This window comes from Rhinoderma darwinii, chromosome 7 (genome assembly GCF_050947455.1).
Source record: "Rhinoderma darwinii isolate aRhiDar2 chromosome 7, aRhiDar2.hap1, whole genome shotgun sequence".
NCBI classification, from domain to species: domain Eukaryota; kingdom Metazoa; phylum Chordata; class Amphibia; order Anura; family Rhinodermatidae; genus Rhinoderma; species Rhinoderma darwinii.
In genome coordinates this window covers 12,959,816-12,984,058 of record NC_134693.1, presented here as the reverse complement: position 1 = coordinate 12,984,058, position 24,243 = coordinate 12,959,816, and the positions used below count along the sequence as shown (strand labels likewise).

General features: G+C 43.2%; 1 protein-coding gene across 6 annotated transcripts in view; it reads right to left on the bottom strand.

Annotated features, from left to right (window-relative positions):
* Positions 1–17,119: 17,119 nt before the first annotated feature.
* The window catches only part of PDE4B (phosphodiesterase 4B), a 315,672-nt gene continuing 308,548 nt past the window's right edge, over positions 17,120–24,243 (bottom strand). For all 6 annotated transcript variants that reach the window (XM_075832791.1, XM_075832792.1, XM_075832790.1 and 3 more), the window contains 8 exons: positions 23,712–23,890; positions 22,200–22,298; positions 21,933–22,097; positions 21,400–21,499; positions 20,377–20,531; positions 20,161–20,283; positions 19,599–19,781; positions 17,120–19,127 (listed from right to left, as the gene is read on the bottom strand). In XM_075832791.1, coding sequence (XP_075688906.1) covers positions 18,765–19,127; positions 19,599–19,781; positions 20,161–20,283; positions 20,377–20,531; positions 21,400–21,499; positions 21,933–22,097; positions 22,200–22,298; positions 23,712–23,890 — 1,367 coding nt within the window. In that variant the 3' untranslated portion in view covers positions 17,120–18,764. The remainder of the gene's footprint in view (positions 19,128–19,598; positions 19,782–20,160; positions 20,284–20,376; positions 20,532–21,399; positions 21,500–21,932; positions 22,098–22,199; positions 22,299–23,711; positions 23,891–24,243) is intronic.

Below are 24,243 nucleotides of genomic sequence, written 5' to 3'. Positions count from 1 at the left end.
AGTTACTTCAAGTCTTATGCTCAAGTCAACTCCAGAGCTGTATTCAAAATTCTGCTAGATCATTGTTACCTCTCAGTTCTGTAGGACCTGACATGTTACTGCTGCCCCCTGCTGGTTGAGTGTCAGTACAGAGCATGCTCTGCGATGGGGCATTCTGGGAGATGCAGTGGTCACATCATGACAACTCCTTTTTATAAATGCAGCCACTGCGGCGTATCACTCTGGGTTTGGAAGCTGTGGGCAGCTGCACCTGATACCAATTCAAATGCATAGATGGTCGTAGCGAGTCTTCCAGTGCGGGAGACACTCTTTACAGCAGGCGGCTCGCTGCCCTGGCCAATAGAAGGGGCCCCTCTATGATTCCCCATGTGCCCCTGTAAGGGCTCATTCAGATTAGCGTAAAACTCGTCCGTGTTCTGTGCATGGAAATCACCCACAGCACATGGACCCATTGATTCCAATGGGGCCGTTCACACATGCAGGAGTCTTCACGCAGCGAGAGTCCGTTGCGTGAAACTCACTGCACGTCACATATTGGTGCATCTATATGGCCATTGAAGTCAATGGGTGCGTGAAAAACGCGCACAGCACACAGATGCACATCCATGGGCTGTGCGTGATTTGCGCATCAATTGCATTAAAAAATAAAAAAAGATGTGCTTTGTGAGTGCGTGAGATGCAATAACGCAACGCACACGGACAGATTTACACGCGTTTTTCACTCCTTGTTCTCACTCACCCCTGCCATTAAACAATGAGCACATACATTATAGTCATATATCAGTGCAGAGGCCTGTGGTTTGCTTTATAGCTTGGGGCTGGGTCCTCCTAACACAATTATAGAAACTCTCAACATATTTAAATAATAATACACACAGTTTTCCCCACACCGCTGCAATTACATGAAACCTGCAAAATAATACAGAGAAAGACAAATTCATAACACAGAGACCCAACGCCGACGCATTTCATACTAAGTGTGAACCGCAAAAGATCTGATGTGTAATATCGGAGGGGAATCCGCAGCCCGTAATTGTTTCCAAGAAGTCGAGAGATGCTGTAGATTTAGCTTATCTGCTGTACAAATGTGTAAGAATAACTGTGACATCATTAATATTCATTGTATCAGGAATTGTATCCAAGTTCACGTTAATGTGGCTCGTGAAATATGTAGCGACCGAGCCCTGGTAGACGTGTAACTCCCTGCTGTACATGTAATCCTCCACGTGCCTGCTGTGGACTCCTTTAGTTATGCTTCTACACTGTAACCACCAGAGGCGGGCAGCCCCCTGTAAAGAATCAGACATTTAGGACCACATTGATCAAAAGTGGCGTCATTTTAGCCATTTTGCCAGACTACTTTATCGTCATATGTTTTGACTGATTTTTGACTGTATTTGTTTGATAGAACTGGCTGAAATGATGCCACTTTTTCTACGTCGGGGTCCGTGTGGAGTAGAGATGCAAGTTTTTGTTACTGTTTTTTTTTTTTTAAATGGCACCTTTCAAAGCCACGAACCGCGCTCACTTCTCACTACATTTTACAAACGGAAGTACATGGCTCAAAATTCGGGCGCAAATGGTTAAGAAATAGGTCACAAAGCAGTTTCGACGTTATTTTGGAGAAAAATGCGTCCACAAAAGGTGCAAATTAATAAATGTGGGCCCATAGTGTGTAATAGTCAACTTAAAGGCTTATTCCTAACATATTCATGGGATGTGTCATAAATGTCTGATAGGTTCCAAAGCTGGTATCTGAAACAATCTCCTGAATGGGGGCCACAGCCTGTTTTTGTAACTTCCAAAGACATTAATGGAGAGAGCCGCGCACTCATTCTCTGCCTGCATGCGGCGGCGTGAGTCTGCCTCACTAGGCGGGAGATTGGATCGGGTGACCTGGGTTCTGGAAATAGGTGCGAGTCCCAGAGCTAGGAGCTTCATCTATTTGACATTGATGGCATATCCCGTAGCTATGCCTTAAATGTGTAAGGTTCACCCTCTTCAGACTGTGCTGTGGGTGCTCTCCTCTGATACAGCCTTCTCTGCGGTTTACAACCTCCTCTAGTCCTTGCTGGTATCGCCCACTCACCTTACACTGTGCTACTTTGAGAGGAGGGAGGGGGGGGGGAGAGCAGATGACGTCAGCCCTGTCAGCAGGCAGGAGCAGTGTGGTATTGGGTCTATGTCAGAAGCAGCAGCACAGTCAGCTATGCACAGGAGTTGCACAGCAACCAAACAGTAGTACATTTTTAATGAAGATTGTTTAGAAAGCTGCATAATTTTGCATTCAGGAAGCAAAGGAACAAGAAATAAAAATTTTGTGCAAAGGTGTCCTTAACCTTACACTTTTTATTAGATGGGTACCCCAGTAATTTTCTTATCATAGATTGTCCTGTTGCTGGAACCCCTAGCGATCAGCTGTAATATGTGGGGGAACCCATCAGCACGTGTTCATTTAACTTGCAGCGCCACCACAGGGAAAATGTAAGAATTACATGGTGCCCATTGAAATCAATGGACAGTACGTGTCAAACGTGGAAGTGCCAAGTTCCCAGAGTGAGAGGCACTGTTAGGAGCTGCTTTCTTCTCCATGTAATTAATGGAGGTCTCTAACTAGGCACCCCCACTATTATCCCTGAATGCACCAAATGGAACAGTCCTCTTTCTGATGGATTTTAGTTTGCAGATTTCCATGTCTCGGTTCTATGGACAGGACTTTTTTGAGCTATTTAGGTACACTTGATCCTAGAGACCAATCTCTCCAGAACATGTCGCTCACTCCCGGGAGAATCTTGTAGAAGCCCAATCTTTTTTGTAAGAAAGCAAATATTAAAATGTAGGGAATGACCCCTTTAAGAAAATGTTATCTAGTTGAGCCCCTTGAGTTTGACTAGGATCTCCTGTCATGTACCAGAGGAAGGTTTAGCCTATTGATATGTTGGTTACTAGGGATGAACCAAATCTCTAATCAATTGGCCGCTCATCTGTTATTAGGTCACATTGGGCAAATAGATTTTACACGTGTGAGGTTGGATTTTGGCCAATCGAAGAGAATAATTGGACAATCTATTTGCAAAGTTCATTCTTCGGGCCGGCAGAATGAGTGAAGCAGCGGGTTGTAAGTTTGGATCTACTGGATTTGTTTGGGATGTGGTTATAGAGGGTGCACTCGTGGCAGTCGCCCAAAGACCCCTATGCCACATAAGAAGAGACTAGTATTATACATGACACATGGTAGGTGGGGGCCGTGGTACAGATTACAGCCCAGGAGCTTCAATATACTCCATTAGAATTTACTGTATAAATGTGCACAAAGTAATGTAGATCAATATGTCTCAGTCTTGTAGCCATTCTACCGATATTTTTCACAGTGGGTAAGATATGTTCGTGCACATGACATAGTAGTGTCCTCAGAGCATCTCTTAAGAACATGATGTTCAGGACCCCCCACCCTCGGACTGGACTGTGCTCCACCATCTGCTGATCACAGACCATTGTCACAGATAGAAAATGTTTTGCAGCGTCCAAACCTATGTCATGTTCCTGGTATCTGAAGAACACCCCTTCCTGTTCTCTAGTAATCTTCATTTCTCTGGCAGCTATTACACAAGGAGAACAGTGTGGCTCTTTAATCAAGCGTTCCCCAGCTGGAGTACTTAGAACATTGCCCTGTAGCGTACCACATCTCTCAGTGCCCGCAGGTCACATCGAGCTTCGCTTATTGTTACGTCGTGCTCTAAGATAGTCCGTTCTGTCCGAGAGTTTGCACAGAGAGGGACGTACGTATGTTACTATTTTTAAAACCTCACGTCACACATTGGACCCTATTGAAATTTGGTGACAGGTTTCCTTTAGATTAGATGCCGTATCAAAATGGAACATGCTGGCGCAACTGCGTCCAAGAAACAGGCCTTTAAAGTAACCACCTGTAGAAGTGCGGCCCATCCCCATCTCATACATATGGAATTTTAAAGGCTGTGTACAGTTTTACAACCTAAAAAAAATAAGAAATAAAGCCACTTTGCAAATTGTCTTGATTAAAATCTTCTACAGTTTTGTGTCTACAGCTCCACTGCAGACCTATGTGTCGCCATAGTTACAGACTACAAACAAGCCCTGTCTTATCCTGCAGTCATTATTTATATAAAGGCATATATTCATAGTCCAATTTATCTAAAAATTGGTACAGCCAATATTTTGTCATAAAACAAAAATGACAACCAATATTGGCAACTATTACCTACGTAAAGAGGTTGTCACCCGATTCTCCACAAATCTTGAAAGACATATCAATCTGCATTTTTATATAGAATCACATAGACCTTCCCTTGCCTTCTACCTGTGTTAGTGACACGGTTGTTTAGATCTATTTATGAACCAGGAAGCACAGGATGAATATTGCTATAAGTCCCTTCCAAGTAGGAGAGGAGTGCAGGGTGATAGCTTCAAAGTTGAATCACTTTGTAAATACATTGCTCACCAGCAGAAAAGTGAGTGCAGCTCTGGAGTATAATACAGGATGTAACTCAGGAACTGCACAGGATAAGTAATGTAATGTATGTACACAGTGACTCCACCAGCAGAATAGTGAGTGCAGCTCTGGAGTATAATACAGGATATAACTCAGGATCAGTACAGGATAAGTAATGTAATGTATGTACACAGTGACTCCACCAGCAGAATAGTGAGTGCAGCTCTGAAGTATAATACAGGATGTAACTCAGGATCAGTACAGGATAAGTAATGTAATATATGTACACAGTGACTCCACCAGCAGAATAGTGAGTGCAGCTCTGGAGTATAATACAGGATGTAACTCAGGAACTGCACAGGATAAGTAATGTAATGTATGTACACAGTGACTCCACCAGCAGAATAGTGAGTGCAGCTCTGGAGTATAATACAGGATATAACTCAGGATCAGTACAGTATAAGTAATGTAATGTATGTATACAGTGACTCCACCAGCAGAATAGTAAGTGCAGCTCTGGAGAATAACCCAGGATGTAATTCCAGAGCAGTACAGGATAAGTCATTTATGTACACAGTGACTCCACCAGCAGAAAAGTGAGTGCAGCTCTGGAGTATAATACAGGATGTAACTCAGGATCAGTACAGGATAAGTAATGTCATGTATGTACACAGTGACTCCACCAGCAGAGTAGTGAGTGCAGCTCTGGAGTATAATACAGGCTGTAACTTAGAATCAGTGCAGGATAATTAATGTATATACACAGTGACTCCACCAGCAGAATAGTGAGTACAGCTCTGGAGTATAATACAGGCTGTAACTCAGGATCAGTACGAGATAAGTAATGTCATGTATGTACATAGTGATTCTATCAGCAGAATAGTGAGTGCAGCTCTGGAATATAATACAGGATATAACTCAGGATCAGTACAGGATAAGTAATGTATGTACACAGTGACTCCACCAGCAGAATAGTGAGTGCAGCTCTGGAGTATAATACAGGATGTAACTCAGGATCAGTACAGGATAAGTAATGTCATGTATGTACACAGTGACTCCACCAGCAGAGTAGTGAGTGCAGCTCTGGAGTATAATACAGGATATAACTCAGGATCAGTACAGGATAAGTAATGTAATGTATGTACACAGTGACTCCACCAGCAGAATAGTGAGTGCAGCTCTGGAGTATAATACAGGATGTAACTCCGGATCAGTACAGGATAAGTAATGTAAAGTATGTACACAGTGACTCCACCAGCAGAATAGTGAGTGCAGCTCTGGAGTATAATAGAGGCTGTAACGCTGGATCAGTACGAGATAAGTAATGTAATGTATGTACACGGTGACTCCACCAGAAAAATAGTGAGTGCAGCTCTGGAGTATAATACAGGATGTAACTCAGGATCAGTATGAGATAAGTAATGTCATGTATGTACACAGTTGCTAAATCTTTTGTGTTCGTAAAAAGGTGTCTAGAGTTTACTTATAGGCTCAACCATCAACACCTCTATTATCGCTTTAGTTTCCTCAGTTTCTTTTGTTTTACTTGGCACCAGCACTCCACATATTTGGACCAGGTGATTTTAATTCAGGATTGACCTCATAAGTGTTTCTGCTCCTGCCTGTGCTCTCAGTTGGCCACTAGGAGCACATTGCTGTGGTGCTGCACTTGTGGGGGGATGTGGCTCAGAGCCAAGGAGGCTTGGCGCTGCCTAGTAGAATGGGTGCTCTTGGGCCCCTGGGCTGCTCCCTCTGCAGGAGTGGTGTTGCAGTGGCAGCGACCGCCATGCGGTGCTGCAACCAGTAGAGAAGGGACGCACATTTTGAGAGGTCGCCATGAAGTGGCACGTGGGCTTATACAATTTGATCAAAATGTTAACAAAGAACCTCGTCCATGTTTATAAATTTTTGCCTAGCATCTATAGATCAATGTATTACTAGTGGATGTGCGCCCCATGTCTAGTCTCATACTGAGTCTATTATCGCTTTACTTGTCCTTAGTTCCTTAGTCTGTGACTACCATGTTCATCTTTATAGAAAAAGCAATACATCTGGATATTTGTATTTTTCCTTTCTCAACTCTACACAAACCAGAAAGAGTTTGGAAGCTCCGTTCATATAAAGCCATTGACACCAGTAATTTGAGCGTTAATTGCGGTTGGTTATCATATTCCTGGTACCCGTGTACTGAACAAACCATCGTTATATTTTGGTGGTTTTCATACGATGCCGCATAATCCAGTTACCAGCATGTCATGCGTGCTTCATTATTCAATTGAGCTGGAAGGAAACTTTTTATCAACATTTATTCTGGTTTGTTCTTGTATTGAAAGAATTGCAGCAACTGGAATAACCGTGAATATTCTGCAACAGCGTTCCCCCCTATAATAACCTGGTAATATGAATTGACAACCCCTGCGGGACCTGTATCGGGGCCATATTTGGTTGTCACCCAGCTTTCCCAGAGACTGACGTAACTAAGGCCAATTTGACTTTTGTATATATTTTACGTGAATTTCACTCTTTTCTAGGCAACCTGTGACTCCCTAGTTAATGTAAAATACAACAACCAACATGCTAGCAAATAGATGTATATGGTATGTACAGGTGTAGCAGAGCTGGATTTGTCACCTGGTACATGGTTATAATAAAATGTGTTATCTGGGATGTTCCAGGTTAACCTGTTATGATATCTCAGTAAACCTTGTACAGGATTAGATATACATGTCTGCTTTCTTCCAAGTACCGTCCAGAGGTTGTGTGTGGCATCGCAGCTCAGCCCCATTCACTTCAACCCGTGGACGGACGTGGCGCTGTTTCTGGAAGAAAGCAGCCATGTTTTTTTTTCTATCCTTTAAATGGCGACTTTCACTTTGCTATATCTGTGGGTGGGATGACGGGACGTGTGTGTCTATTTTCTTTATGTTACCGTTAACATCAGCTTGAGACATAACAGACAAAACAACATTCCGGGGACATCCCATCATTAACTGGTTTCCTGACGGCTTTTCTGCTTCCTGTTTGGTGCTGAGTTAAATAACACTGGTCTGGATCGCAGCGATGACCGTACGGCTACCAGGGTCGATAACAGGACATATATGACTGAGTGGCCAGTGTACCCACAGAACTAAAGGCTACGTACACCATTGAAAACAATTATTATTATTATTTTTTTTTAAATAAAACAGCGTATCAGTGTGAATGGTGCAACTTTGTAATTACTTTTTATTAAAAATGATTTTAACTTATTCAGATACAGCTGCTTTGTATCCTGTCTGTAGAGCAGCTGTATCGTGCGCTGAGACCTGAATCCGTCAGTTCAGTGGGACTGACGGGTTCAGTGACAGCGAGACATGCAGGATCGAGCTGTTACTGATCACATTTAAGTTCATAACATCTGATCGATAATAGGTGGATCCTGCACCCGTCAGTACTGTTGACACTGACGGATTTAGGTCTCAGAGCACGATACATCTGCTCTGTATACAGAATACAAAGCAGCTGTATCTCAAAAAGTAAAAATAGTTTTTAATAAAAAGTATTTACAAAGTTGCACCAAACACACTGATACACTGTTTTATTTAAAAAAAATGTTTTTAAAGGTGTACCTAGACTTGTGGAAAACACAGAAACTTCATGAACAGTTGTTAGGAAGAATGCAGTGTAACCTGTTAGGCCTCATGCACACCACCGTAACCATGTGCACGACCGTGATTTTCGGGACTGTCACCCGCGAGCTGCCTGCAAATGCACATGGCCGCGTCCATTATTTTCTATGAGCCTGGACCGCAAAACACGGGCGTAATAAGACATGTCCGTTCTTTTTGCGGTCCAGGCTCTGCGGCAATGCACGGACCGTGGAGACCACGGTCGTGTACATGGGCCCATAGAAATTAATAGAACCTCAATTCACCCGTGGATTTTCGGGGGAATTGCGGCCGCAAAAGCACGTTCATGTGCATGGGGCCTAATAGATTTTGCATTGGGCCCCGGGAGCTCCAAGTTCCATCGGCCCCTAGTTTATTGGATTGGTGTCATTGTGCTGAACCTGGAAACATGATGCTCCTCACCGACTACTGGACCATCAACATTATCTGCGTAGTAGTCAATTCACTTCCCACATGTGTCAAAAAACAAAATTTGAATGTGACACACAAAGCAGCACGGTTATTAATTTGCAGACAATGAAAATGCAAATGTACAGCTGTGAATTCCCTTAAAGGGAACCTGTCCCCAGCATTTCACCTATTATACCAGCAATGCCTTGTTGGAAGGGGGTGAAAAATCATTTTTATGTTACCTATAATTATCCTTTAAGTCGGCTCTGTACCTTTAGTATTCCGTTTTTTAGTGTTCCCACCCCATGATAATGAGCATAAGAGTCATATCTTCCTTCCTCAAGCCTTTCCGAGTTTACTCCACCTCCTTACCTTTGATTGACAGCTCCTCGCCTCCCCCCAGCACATAAGAAATCCAGCGCTTGCGCATCGATGTTCTGGTGCGTGCGCATTAACTAGATTTGAGGCCTGGATGAAGCAGGGAAGGGTATCGGACCATACATGATGGGCGCATGGCACTATCTCAGACGAAATTTCGGCATTCAGGGTGGGACAGTTTTCGGCGGTGGGCGGCATAAGAAGAGGAACGAACGAGATTTCTGGATTATTACCATAAAAGGCGCAGAAGCCCATTATTTACGGTCGGAGGAAGAGTTTAGGAGAGGGGATAACGGCAATGAGCTTCTGACCGCAGCGGCCAGCGAGGGGTGAGTAAAGTTCAATAGGTGAATTGCTGGTGACCATTTCCCTTTAACTTACCTCTAAGGTCTTGTTCACACAATCCAGATTTGCTGCAGATTTTGCATGTAATTTTTTTTAAACCAAAACCAGAATTAGATCCAGGAGGGCAGTCCTATAAGGCCTTCCTTTATATTTCTTTTGTTTAGACTCCACTCCTGGTTTCGGCTTAAAAATACATGCAGAATCGGCAGCACTCTGCACTGTGTGAACAAGGACTAAATCTGACATATCCCGAGATGGCGTAAGATATTAAAAGACATGTAAAAATAAAAATGCCATGCTTCGCCCATAGACGTTTTTTTACTGGATGGCTGTGACGGATGTCACTTAAACTGCATGGAGTCTGGGTCTTGCGGGTGTAATATGAGCGCTAAAATGCGGCTGAATAATGGTAGTCTGAATGAGGCCCTAATCTGAGGTGAATTTCCGATTATCAGCCTCATACATTGATTTATTTTATTATGAACCTTCCTAAAATCCACAGAACTTTTCCAGTTCATTCCACTTCTAACCAGTAAACATTGCGTCACTGCCCATAACACATGAGCTCATGCTTAAAAGTCAGAAAAGCCCCAGATCCCCTATACATCTCCCTTCCTGAATGTCCCCATTATTTATAAGGCTCGACCACTCGTTTCAGGCAGATGTAAAGTATCAGCTTGTAAACACCCTCCTGCCGCTGTACATTATTATTCATGTCAGTCGGTACAATACAGATACTCCAGAGGGCAATGTGAATCACGTAACGTCTAGAGCGCTTCTACAATTATCTTCACTTCACTTGCATTAAACAAGCCGGTATTGGCCACGCATTACTTCCACATTACCTTGATATCCCTATGCAGGTATGTCACACTGTACAGGACATAACCCTGGAAATACAGTAAATGTGTTACCCCTTAAAAGGAAACCACTTCATTTCAGGGGAACAACAGGATGCCACGCCAAGGTGTTTTTTTTAAAGGGGGCATTGGCAAAACTGATATACTGTATTAGGCCCCATGCGATATACGGACCGCATGTCGGCCACATTTTCCGGACCGAACACCGTTGAGGATGCCGGGCTCCTAGCCTCATAGTTATGTATGACGCTAGGTGTCCCTGCCTCCCCGCGGGAGTGCTGAAAAATAACTATGATGCTAGGAGCCCGGCTCCCTGAACTGTGTTCGGTCCGGAAAAGCGACCGACTTGCGGTCCGTATATCACAGACCAAACACAGTCGTGTGCATGGGGCCTTATGCCTAGCGCAGGGCCTGAAGGGGCAGAGTATGTCACAGCGGTTCTCTCTTTGGTGTTCTTTGAATCTCTGTGTCATGCTCCGCCCCCTCACTCCCTATACTGGGCGTAACACAGTGTATCAGTTTTGCCCGGAGTGTTCCTTTAAGTGTGGAAGACGCCGGACATCTTATCCATTTCTTGTTCAAGGTGGCCGTACACTGAAAGGGTAACTAAAATGTCCCAAAAAATGTAGACATGTCATAGTGATATGTCAGGAGTTTTGATCGGTGGGGGTCAGAACATTGAGAACCCCCCTGATCGCTAAAATGAAGCGGCAGAAGCACTCGTCTTGCCTCGGAGCAATGTACGGGCTCAATAGAAAGTCATGAACCTGTACACCGCTCGCTCGGCTACCCAAGAAAGGACAATCAGAAACTAAGCAGCATAGCGCTCACCCGGGCGATTGTGGTGGTCTCAGTGCTCGGACCCCCACCACCAATCAAAACTCTTGACATGTCACTATGACATGTCAAAAGTTTTTTGAAAGTTTAGTTAGCCTTAAAGATAGCTGTCATCCAAACTCCGTTCAGCCAACAGCTATTCCAACCAACTCCACAGGGATCGCGCTCGAGGGGAATAAGACACTGCCAGACCAGAACATGCCCAATGCTTCTTCCCCCAACATCTGCCATTAAGGGAATGTCACAAACCCTCCAAACATATTAAATCACCGGGTTTGTCTGACGTTTATCTAATATGTACAGGCTCCTTTACTACATTGACCCCCATATTGCAGTCAATGGATTACATCCTCCACAAGCGATGCAAAAAATAATGTGTGACATATCTAATCCCTTTTACACCTAAAAAATAACCTAGCACCAGGAGTGGGGTGCCGTCCCCACTATATACATGAATAGCAATTCCATATCAATTCATTTTAGCAACTTAGTGGCCTGAATTCTGGTATCCTGGTGGCCACAAGTGGAACAAGATCTACAGTATGTTCCCACTTCCAAGTATGTGTATGTATTCATCAACATGTGAATCAGGTTGGAAGATATTACTTGGTGCCTTTCAACATCTAATTAGCATCACTAAGTTTTTTATTATATTGTGACCAACAGGGGGCAACACTCACTGTGTTAGAATAGATATAATATCAATGGCACAGTAAGAGCGTGGTGAAGCAGTCAGAATCCGTCCACATGAGAGAAGAGCAGCAGTATATGAGGGCAGGGGGACACCAGGATCATTTCACAGTGGGGGGGGGGGGGGTTCCTCCCTACAGAGCGATCGCACTATACAGATGATTTCTACACATCGTAATATAACGACTATATGGTGGAATGCAGCGTTGTCGTCTGCTAGGTGATGGACACATCTAGATTGTGTGGTATATGATATTAAGGCTACATGCAAACGTTGTGTATTTTGCTGCAGAAAATACGCAGTGAAACCGCAAGAAATTCTCAGGACAAAAACGCACCCGAAGGTGCGTTTTTAGGTGCGTTTTTTACGTTTTGCTGCGTATTTCTGTTGAACTTCAGCGATAGAATTCGCAAGTGGAATCGAGAGATAAATTGACATACTGCAGTTTCAAACATATGAATCGCGTGTCGATTTACGTTCTTAAAAATACTGCAGTGTGGACATGCGATTACCTGGAAGCCTAGTGGGTCCTGACAAAGTAGTCCAGTGAATGTAGTGCAGTGTATTAGAATAGCGATCAGGGCCTCCTGCCCTCAAGTCCCCTAGTGGAACAAAGTAAAAAAGTCTAAAAAAGTAAAAAAAAAGTTGTGTCAAAATAAGAGTGTTAAAAGTAAAAATCCCCCTTTTTCCCTTATCAGTCCTTTTATTATTCATAAAAATAAACTATACATAATTGGTATTGACGCGTCCGTAACTACAAAATTATGTTGTCATTAATCCCGCGCGGTGAACGCCATAAAAGAAAATAATAATAAACCGTACCAGAATCACAATTGTTTGGTCACTTCACCTCCCAAAAAATGGAATAAAAAGAGATCAAAAAGTCGCATGTACCAAAAAATAAGTCCTCGCACGGCTTTCTTGATGTAAAAATAAAAAAGTTCTGGCTCTTAGAATAAGGCAATATAAAAGTTAATGATTTTTTACATAGTATTTTATTGTGCAAACGCCATAAGACATAAAAAAAACTATAAACATCCGGTATCGCCGTAATCGTATCGCCCCGCAGAATAAAGTGAATGTCATTTATAGCGCACGGTAAACGCTGTAAAAAAACAAAAAAAAAAAAAACAATAGTAGAATTGCCGTTTTTTTAGTCACCACGCCAATTAAAAATAGAATAAAAACTGATCAAAAAGTTGCATGCACCCCATGAAAACTACAATGAATTCCTCAAGGTGTCCAGTCTCCAAAATGGGGTCACTTTTGGGGGGTTTCCACTGTTTTGGCACCACAAGATCTCTTCAAACCGGACATGGTGCCTAATAAATTAAATTAATTACATTTCACCTCTACTTTGCTCTAAATTCCTGTGGAAAAACCTAAAGGGTTAATAAACTTTGTAAATGCTGTTGTGAATACTTTGAGGGGTCTAGTTTCTAAAATGGGGTGTTTGATGGGGGTTTCTAATATATGGGCCCCTCAAAGCAACTTCAGAAGTTAACTGGAACCTAAAAAAAAATAAAAAATTAGGCAATACTTCGCTTCTTACATTATACTGATAATGAGCCGTGCCCACCCCGAGATGGCCCCAGTTTTGACCGTTTGTATAAACGGAGACCCCTATTAGACCGTTTCAGTCCCTGGGTATCCCAAGCATTCACCCCCGAGAAGTGTATTTCTATTGATGAGTCCCTGGTACATTTTAAAGGGAGGCTTCAATTCCGCCAGTACCTGCCGAGTAAGAGGTTTAGGATAGATGAAGGGAAGGACAGCAGTATTCAGCCCACAGAATGCCACCCCTTACTGGGAAAATTGTGTGGGATTTGGTGCACCCACTGCTGGACCAGGGTTACCACCTCTACCTGGATAATTTTTATACAGTGTCCCACTCTTCAAGTGCCTCGCTGCCAGAAGTCCTGCGGCATTGCTAGAAGAAATCTGAGAGACCTCCCTAAAACTCTGCTTGGGCAAACACTCAGAAGGGGTGAGAGCAGGGCACAATCCAGCAGCAATATATTGTGTGTCACGTACAAGGACAAGAGAGATGTCCTTATATTGACAATACATGCCCACACCAGTACCCATGTACGAGGTACCAGTACAGAGACCCCCCAAACCAGACTGCATCCTGGACTACAACAGGTACATGGGAGGGGTGGACTTGTCAGATCAAGCCCTGAAGCCCTACAGCGCCATGCGGTGTGGTATAAGAAGCTGGCCGGGCACCTCATACAGATGGCATTGTACAATGCGTACGCGCTACGTCGATGTACAGGCCAGAGGGGAACTTTCCTGGAATTTCAAGAGGTGGTTATCAAGAACCTAATCTTTATGGACCAAGAAGGGGGGGGCACCCAGTACTTCTGGAAGCGGAGCCACACGCATCGTACCAAGGCGGCAACACTTTCCAGGGGAAGTTCCCCAAACTGGCAAGAAGGGAAAAAGTCAAAAGAGGTGCAAAGTCTGCTATAAGAGGGCGATAAGGGATGACACAATATATCAATGTGACACGTGTCCCGAAAAAGCAGAGCTCTGTATGAAAGTGTTTTAAAATTTATCATACATCCCTTGATTTTTAATCTACCCCAGTTTTACTTACCCTGATGCCCTCCGCACAGCTTATCCCCCTCATCCTTCCCTTCTGGGCCCTGCTGTGTGCCCATTCAGCCGATAACAGCCACATGTAGGGTATTGCCGTACCCGGGGGAGAACCCACATTACAGTTTATGGGGTGTAGGTCTCTGGTCAAAATGCTCACTACACCTCTAGATGAATACCTTAAGAGGTGTAGTTTTTAAAATGGTCACTTCTTGGGGGTTTCAACTGTACTGGTACCTCAGGGGCTTCTGCATATATGACTTCGCACCAGAAAATCCCCAGTAGGCCAAATGCTAGTCCTTTCTTTCTGAGCCCCCCCTTGGGCCCAAACGGCAGTTTATCACCACATATGGGGTATTGCCGCACTCTGGTGGGTTTCCATTGCTTTGATACCTCTGGGACTCTGCAAATGCGACATGGCACCCAAAAACCAATCCAGCAAAATCTGCACTCCAAAGAACACACAGCGCTCCTTTCCTTCTGAGCCCTCCCATGGGCCCAAACGGCAGTTTATCGCCACAAATGGGGTATTGCTGCACTCAGGAGAAATTGGGCAACAAAATGGGGTATTTTGTTCCCTGTGAAAATAAGAAGTTTTGATAAAAAATGACATCTTATTGGAAAAAAATTTGATTTTTTTCATTTCACAGCCCAATTCAAATACGTGCTGTGAAAAAACTGTGGGGTCAAAATGATAACAACAACCATAAATGAATTCCTTGAGGGGTGTAGTTTCCAAAATGGGGTTTTATATACTTCTACTTTTGGGGGATTCCCACTGTTTTGGCACATCAACACCTCTTCAAACCTGGCATGCTGCCTAAAATATATTCTAATAAAAACAAAGAGGCCCCAAAATCCACCAGGTGCTTCTTTGCTTCTAAGGCTTGTGTTTTAGTCCACGAGAACACTAGAGCCACATGTGGGACATTTCTAAAAACTGCAGAATCTGGACAATACATATTTAGTAGTATTTCTCTGGTAAAACCTTCTGTTACAGAAAAAAATGGAATAAAATTAAAATTCAGCAAGAAAAATTAAATTTGCAAATTTCACCTCCACTTTGCTTTAATTCCTGGGAAATGCATAAAGGGTTAAAAAAAAAACTTTCTAAATGCTGTTTTGAATACTTTGAGGGGTCTAGTTTTCAAAATGGGGTGTTTTATGGGGGTTTCTAATACATAGGCCCCTCAAAGCAACTTCAGAACTGAACAGGTACCTTAAAAAAAATGGCTTTTCTAATTTTCTTAAAAATATGAGAAATTGCTGTTTATGTTCTAAGCCTTGAAACGTCCAAGAAAAATAAAAGAATGTTCAAAAAACTAAAGTAGACATATGGAAAATGTGAACTAGTCACTATTTTGGGTGGTAATAACCCTCTGTCTTACAAGCAGATGCATTTAGATTCAGAAAAATTCTATTTTCTCTAAATTTTCTCTAAATTGTGCAATGTTTCACAAGTAAAGACGGAATATATCGACCAAATTTTACCACTAACATAAAGCCCAATGTCTCACAAGAAAACACTCAGAATCGCTTAGATAGATTTAAGCATTCCCAAGTTATTACCACATAAAATTAAATATGTCACATTTCAAAAAAGGGCTCTGAGCCTTAGGGCTTATTCAGACGAACGTATAATACGTCCGTGCAACGCGCGTTATTTTCACGCGCCTCGCACGGACCTATGTTAGTCAATGGGGCCGTTCAGACAGTCCGTGATTTTCACGCAGCGTATGTCCACTGCGTAAAACTCACGACATGTCCTATATTTGTGCGTTTTTCGTGCATCACTCACCCATTGAAGTCAATGGGTGCGTGAAAATCACGCGCAGCACACGGAACTATGAACGAAAACAGAAAAGCACAATGTCACAATGATGGCGGTTGCGCGAAAATCATATGCTGATGACACACGGAGCTTTTATGGAGCTTTTGCGCGCGCAAAACGCCGCGTTTTTTGTGCACGCAAAGCGCACACGCTCGTGTGAATCCGTCCTCAAGGCCAAAACAAGGCTGCGTCCTTAAGGGGTTAAATAAGGTCGGGTCAAATGGGGTCAATACATATGCACTCACAAGCTTTCAGTTTTTAGTTGTTTTTGTAAATAAGGTATTTTTTTTATTCCACTGTAACAATTTGGACTATTTTTCCGGGTTCATTACAGAATATCACATTTTAAATCCATTTTAATTCCAGGTTGTATTGCAGCAAAGGGGGATGAATTATTTCGCGAGGCACCGTAAGTGTTGAGCAAACTGAATTCAGACAATGTCAATATTGGGATAAATGGGAATTCTGAAATCTCACATGGTCATGTCCTGGGGCTCGGGATCTGTTCACACTAGCTTCTGCTTTTACAGGATCCATGAGTGATATGCAACTATGACCTATAGCCGGACTGCAGCCCTGGAGAGAAAGGATCTCACCCAGAATAGAAGAACAAATAATAAATCATTTTCTTTTCATCACAGAGACATTGGCATCTTTCTCCTCCGCCATATTGGTTGCCAGTATTGCACTGATGGTAAACGGTTAGGGTCTATTCACATGGTGTGGCTATAATGCGGTTGTTTTTGCAACAATTTTGTGAAAATCGCTGCAAAAACACAATCTGACCGCCCTGCAAAGATACTGCAAAAGTTACAAACTACATAATAAAAAGTTCCAGTTGTCAATTCTGGAGAAATGGTCTCTGTAAGTAGATAATCATATGGATCCTGTTGCTGCCAGGACTTGTCACTGTGCCTTGGAGGATCATTTTTGTCGTCTGTTTGACCAGTCGTCCCTGGGTGCAGGTATAGACTCTCCTTTAGCCACCCACCCCCCCCAACCCCAGATTTTACAGACTGCCAAAAATAAATGACAATGCAGCCGCCAGATTCTCATGCTTCTCATTTATTCACTTAATATAAAAAATCTTAAGAATGCATCTTAGCACGATATACAATACTTTAACATACCTTGTGTGAAACTTTGTCAAAATAAAATCTACACCTGGAACAATGCAGTGTCAACAGACATACAGACCCATTGTTCATGCACAAGTCAGTGCGCCTACTCCACATACGGGGTAGTCACTATTTAGACCCAAAACATTATACAAGCCGAGACAAGAGATATATGTTCTCAGGATGCGTGACATTTTTTTTTTAACTTTTGTTTTATTAGAAAAAGCTGCACATCAAAATAATTAGTTATTATAATAATAACAAATACAGAAGGATCACACATTTCAGAGTAATACAAGTTTGAGGGGAGGGACAAAAAAAAATAAAAAATAGATTTGTAAAAAGTCTATTTCACATCCGGTACCAATGAACGAATTCAATCGATCAAATCTAGAACACTATTTTCTTTTTCGAGTTGGTCTACCATGGCACTAGCCATGGGTTCGGTATGTCTTTTGGGGGTCACTGTTCAGGCTGGCTCTCGAATTAAAAATATAACTAAAAAATAAAAGAAATGACAAGAAAATTGCAACTCTCATCTAGAGTTTTCTACACAATCAACACCACCAATGACAGGCAATGTCAATTCATATAAATTAATAACTTACAAAACGGTACATTATTTACATAATAGATAATAAATACACTGTTATAAACAGTAAAGTACGTGTTAGGCAGTGCAATAAAAAGATGGTGTCGCCAATGAACGTAAGAAAAAAAAAAAAGCGGGATCATGCAAAACTTGGTCTCAAACACACATCACATTACACACTGCCTTCCGATACATAGTTCTCAATTGTAGTGAATGCACATGAATAAAAAAAAGAAACAAAAACAGCTACCTCTTATTATATTGTGCAGAATAGGTCGACTCTAAAAAAAAAATCTCAACACAGAACGAGCAAATATGAAATGACTTCAGGTGGATGGAGGAAAAAACAAAAATGACATTGACCAGAGACACAATTTCTCTGTGCGATTGAGAATAACTGCGATAGAGTTCACATATATTGCCCACGATAAAAGGAAGACTGCTTCTTTCAGGAGAGAGAATCGAAATCTACACATTATTCTTTGTTCTCGTGTCATTTATAGGCATTTCAGAGACATTGGAAGTTTTACAAAAAAGGCACACACGTCCTCAGACATTTGGACAGGGTTTTTCGACATAGATCTACCAATTCATAATTTCTAGCATCTATCAGATTTTTTTTTAAATGTCACGGTATAAAAAAAAACACAACAAAATTCTCTCAGTTTTGTGTCATTTGTTCCCTACAAACAGTTAGACTTTTTTTTTTTTGTTCAAGCCGTTTTCGGAACACAACAATAAGCGCTGTTTTCTTTCGCTCTTCCACCTCGGAAACGATGCCGAATGATAATAACGTCCATCATCTGTTAGTTTCCTGAGCTATCCGTCACTCCAGCACCCTCAGCCACAACTCCACTGACGAGCAGCAGGAAAGATCTTTTAGCCGAGCTAAACCAAGGCCTAAGATCGAGATTACATGCTTGTCACAACAAGACAGCTTTGCACGTGTTCTCCCCGTTCTGAGTTCTCTCCCAGACTCTACCTATGTGTCCAGAGGTGACGTATCGTCTGTCAGTATTTCTGTGTCGCCCTCTGGAGAGTCCTCAATTCCCGGATCCACAAGGTGCAGTGTCTTGGTGCTGCTGTAATAAGTGATACAGTCTCCTTCTTTATTGTGACCTTCTGAATCTTCCTCCTCCAGGGTAAGCTCGAAATGGAACTTATCGGACACTCCGGGGCAGTCTTTATCCTGCTCGTCCAGGAGAGGAGAAGGGCTTTGAGGTATCATGCTTTGGTACCAGTTCCTATTGTCCTCCAACGTGTCCAAAATATCCTGAGCGTCGGGCTGCACCAAATCTGCCCACGTTTCCCACAACGGATGAACAATATAGTCAATGAACCCAACCTGGAGAGGAGAAGGGGAAAGGTTAGTTATCAAGATGGCGGGTGTCGCTTGTTGGAGTGGAGTTGGGAAAAGTCTGATAATTCAGAAGAGACTACAGCGAACTCCATTACCCACTTACCTCATGTATGAGCAGAACCTCTAAAGCAGGGGTCAGCAACTTACTGAAACTACAACTCCCAGCATGCACTGACAGCCAATGCCTTCATTATTCCAACCAAAGGCTGTCCGAGCATGCTGGGAATTGTGGTTTCACAGCATATGGAGTTCTGAAGGTTGCTGTATGGGAATGGTTTCCCATTCATTTGAATGCATACCGTGTGATACAGCAGTGGTTACTTTTGGACCCACGGTGACCATCAAGTTGTCCTGATAGAGAACTGCTTTAAGGCTCATTTAATGTCAGTCGCATACTTCAGATTGCCTTGATCACATCTCTATATATACAGGCTGTAGCCTTGCGTAGGACCATACCTGTGATTTCTCCACAGAAGCTGTGTGCTTGTCACACATGGGGCTGATCTCCATGCCTCGCTCTCGTTCCTTGTCTCCTTGCTGGAAGAACTCTTCCATTATCCTGTCCGTCCATTGCCGGTACAGTTCCAGAGATTTTGTTGGATTGCTTAAATCCGCACAATGCACCATATTCCTGAGAACCTGAAATAAATACAACAATATGTCATCTCGGAATTTACCGTCTCTTGCTTTGCATAGGAAATGTCTTTACTGGACGAGCATCAACTATTTCCTGACGTCTAGTCGTGTCTATGTCATTTTTGCAACGCTGCCTGCAGAATATATTCCATCTTTTATCACAGTATCCCGGAAACTAGAGACCTTAGGAAGAATACCGGCATCTGCCAGGCACCGACTCGCATTTGTGTGAATGGTCTATTGTCTGATAATCCAGTGGTGCGTTGTATTAAATCCTGGGATCATTTCTGATCTCCGATGTGGTGCCAGAGAGGCGGGCAGAAATAATGGCGGAGACGGAGCTGGAGGGCTCCAGGAATTAGATAAATCTGTTCCGAATTACCTGTATGCGGTCAGTGTAGTTATCGAGGAGGAGAACGCCGGAGCTGGTGACTTTCTTGGTTTCCACCATTGTCTTCAGGTCAGCCAGCAGGCTCATGTGCTTAGACATGTCGGTTGCGAGCACCTGTGGATACATACAGGACGGAGGTCGGTAAATGTTCCAGCGCATCGGCCCCTCCTGCCACCAGATTTAATTACGTTTGACCCCGATTCTTACCATGTCTATCACCATTTTCCTGAGGGACTGTCTCTGCTTCTTGGAAAGGTTCTGAAAGATGTCGCAATGCTCTTCCTGTAAGAGTTTAAACCCCACCGCAAGATGATGATTCTCCAATACAGACTCGTCGTTGTACATCAGGGCAAGCTCAGAATCTGCAAGAGAATTCGGCGTTAGTGCAAATTCTTTTATCCAGTCCATGTAGACAAGTGAAGACTGAGATTACAGCTACCTAAGGCCTCATGCACACGACCGTTTTTTTGCGGATAAATTGCAGACCTATTCTTTACTATGGCCCCATGCACACGACCGTGATTTACATGGATTGATGCGGGGGCCGCAAATCCATACCGCAAAAACTCAGGACAAGTCATTTTACAGTCCAGATGTGCAGATTCATCAATACCGGATTACGCACGGATGCACAACTAGGGATTTTTGCGGTCCGACTGTATCTCACTATGCAGATAAATAATGGAAAGTGCATCATAAAAGCAGCAGTCCTTGAGTCATGCTCTTCTTTCAGGTTTATCGGTGTCTGGCAAGCGGAGTAACAACTAATATGGCCACCTTTACATTTCCTACAAAGTTGTCATAAAGCTGAAATCAATGGGAGGCATTTTCGGCCATTTTTTGGCACGTTTTGCGGCGCAGTTTCCGCATCAAAAAACTCAGTGTGAACCCAGCCTTAAGGTGTAACATAAAGATTTGCAATTCTGGTGTCTGAGAAAAATAGCTGACAAGCCCTGTGTGATCTGTAATGGTGACCATATCGGTTGTCACCCAGCTTTCCGAGAAACTGATCTAAGCAAGAGACAAGTGAAAAAAGTTTTAGACTGCTCCTTATCTATAGCATGTTAGTCATATTCTCTTTTTCTGTCCGGTTCTATCAGATATTGAGTAGTCAGATCAGTCAGTTCACATCTACGTACAACATCTGGGTTCAGTGTCTCCAAACTTTATATATTACAGAGAAAAATCTCCTTTACATCAGTGAAAGAGAAAAAAAACAAGAAAACTTACTTGTATTGATAAGAAACTGATTGGAGACTCCAGGGTGATCTACGTCATGAATTGCGGCTGCGAATATTGCGGCTAGAATTTCCAAGTCAGTAAAGACGGCCTACGAGAAGATCAAACACAATCACTGCCAAGAAATCTAATTATTTACCATATAGCAACATGTATACAATGCATGTGTGCTGCTAGAGATACTTGAGAACTCCTCTTCCTATTCTTCTCACTAGGGGGTGCTGTGACTCCAGTGCAGGAAGATGAATGGGAACGTGGGCAGCTGATGTGTTAGTATTTTTCTTCTGATCCAAATTTGGGCACTGGAGTACAAGCCACTCTAAGGGTAGATTCATAGGCGACAGATTTGTAGAAAAAAAATTCCAAAATTCCATCTAAATGGAACATGCAGAAATCCAGGTGCTTGCTGCAGAAACATCCCCATTAAGCTGAATGCTACCGATTTCTGAAGTCTGCCGCGTGTGAATCCACCCGAACATCTATGAGTTCCCATCATACACTTGTGTCTTGTTACCAGCACTTACATCTAGAGCTGGAGTAGAGAGGAGCACATGGGTGGACTGCGTGACATCAGCTGCATGGAGGCTGTTGTGATAGGCGACGTCTGAGTGATAGTGATCTTCCAATGTCATTGTGTAGGTGATCAGCGTATCTGTCGGGATTTTAAAGGTCTTCAGCAGATCTCTCTCCTGCGGAACAGAATAAAAGCACTAATCAAAATCTGAGGACATCAACGAGAACCGACCAGATAAAACTTAGAGTAACGTGCGCTAAAACTTCAGGATACCCACCTGGAATATAGCGTACATGATGCAGGTCAGAGGTCTACTGCAAGAGTACCCGGCCACCTTGAAGATGTTCAGGCCCCATTTATTGAGGTCTTCCAATTCCTGAGAATGAAAAACCATCAGATTAACGTGCGTCAGTAGAAAAGATCATCACACGGTCGCTGGCGGTCTGACTCCACGGCACATAATAGGTCTGTGAATAGCAATATAGCCGTATTTCAGGGTACAAGAAAAGTCCCCCTGGGTAAATGTGGAGTAATCACCCCCTACACATGGCAGAGGCACACTAATAGCACACGACCACCTCAGATATTGGCAGCACAATGGCACCTGTGCTCTTGCGGTACTGAAGTCTAATCCAACCAGGGGGGCAACATGTGCATGGAGTTTATATGTTCTTCTGTATTTGTGTCCGTTTCTTTCCACAGTCCAAATACATACTGATAAAATTGCCCCAGAGTGTGCATTCTTAAAGGGGTTGTCCATGACAACTGATGATCTATCCACCGGATAGGTCATCAGTACATGATCGGTGGGGGTCCGACACTCGGACCCCGCACCGACCAGCCGCTTCGGCTGCCTCCGGGGCACCAGATGTCCATGCCGGAAACAGTTAGCTCCGGTCAAGGAATAGCGGCCCAGCTGCAGTACTGTTCAAGGGAATAGGAGCAGAGCTGCAGTTCGGCAGCACGGCCGCTATGCTATGTACGGAGCCAACTGCTTCCGGCTCCGTACATCGAAAACGCTGCAATAATATCCGGTGCCCGCAGGCAACCAGAGCAGCGGATTGGTCCGGGGGTCGGACCCCCACAGATCATATACTGATGACCTGTCTGGTGGATAGGTCATTAGTTGTCCGGTAGTGGACAACCCCTTTAAGATAGGGAATATAGATTGTGAGCTCCTTTGAGGACAGGGCCTTATAGGAGTGTACAGAGTTGTGGTATATGTTGGTGCTATGCAAAAAATGGTTTGGTAAATACATTAGGGAACTATATGACAGGCGATTCCTAAGAGTGTATTCAGACATTGCAGTTGCGGTGCGGTTGATACCGCGATTTGCTGCAGTTGTGGTTTTTACAGGTAAAACAATTATTTAAAATCTGCAACAACATTGAAAACGCAGTTATACCGTTTCTTTTATGCGGTTTCAACTGCACCTAATTTGTAATGTCTGAATGCACCCTTATATAAAATCTCTGAATCCGTCCACGCCGGCGTTATTCTGGTAATAAGTCGGAGGAATGAAGGAAAATCATGAGCTGTACACAGTGGGGCTGATTTATATATCCTGTGCTAAGGTTAGACAGGAACAAACTAGACCAGACCGTGGTGCACGCTGTATGAAAAAATTGGCACAACTTGCTAGACGTGTTATCGCCAAACTATGGCGGGCATACTTAACACCAATATTTTGTGCCAGAAAAACGGTGCATGCCGCTATTAAATCTGAGGCATTTTGCGACTCCTCTCAGCCGCGCGTTTTGCTTAGTAAATCTCCCAGCGGGTCCGCACCTTGGACAGCAGATCTTCGTGCTCCGTCTTGACACCAAATCGGGACATGCTCGTGTTATTCAAGCTGGAGCTGTGCATCAACTTCTTCACTCCGCTGATTTGTGTCATCAGCTGATGCCTCTTCTTCTTCTCTCTTTCTTTCTGTGTCGGGGACGGGATCTCCACATCATTTTGTTTATCTGGGTAAACAAAAAGACCCATAAATTTAATAGAGGAACAAACACAAACATTATTTTAGCCATTTTTTAGTTTTACATCTATTTCTTGGAAATTTGGGCGATATGGCCGCCATTATATCTCCCATCCCAAATGACTTATGTGCCTAGTTACAAAGCGATACAGGAGCAGGGCAATGCCTTGATACATAACTAGGCCAGTTTGCTATAAAGCTGCAGCACGGCCCCTGCTTAACTTTTGGTCGTCACCAGCTTTCTCAGAATGAACTACAAAACGTCTTGAGTAGAATTTTAAACCACTTGACAGAAGAGGACGACTCGAGGACTTTTATAATGTATATATAAGATATCGGTTT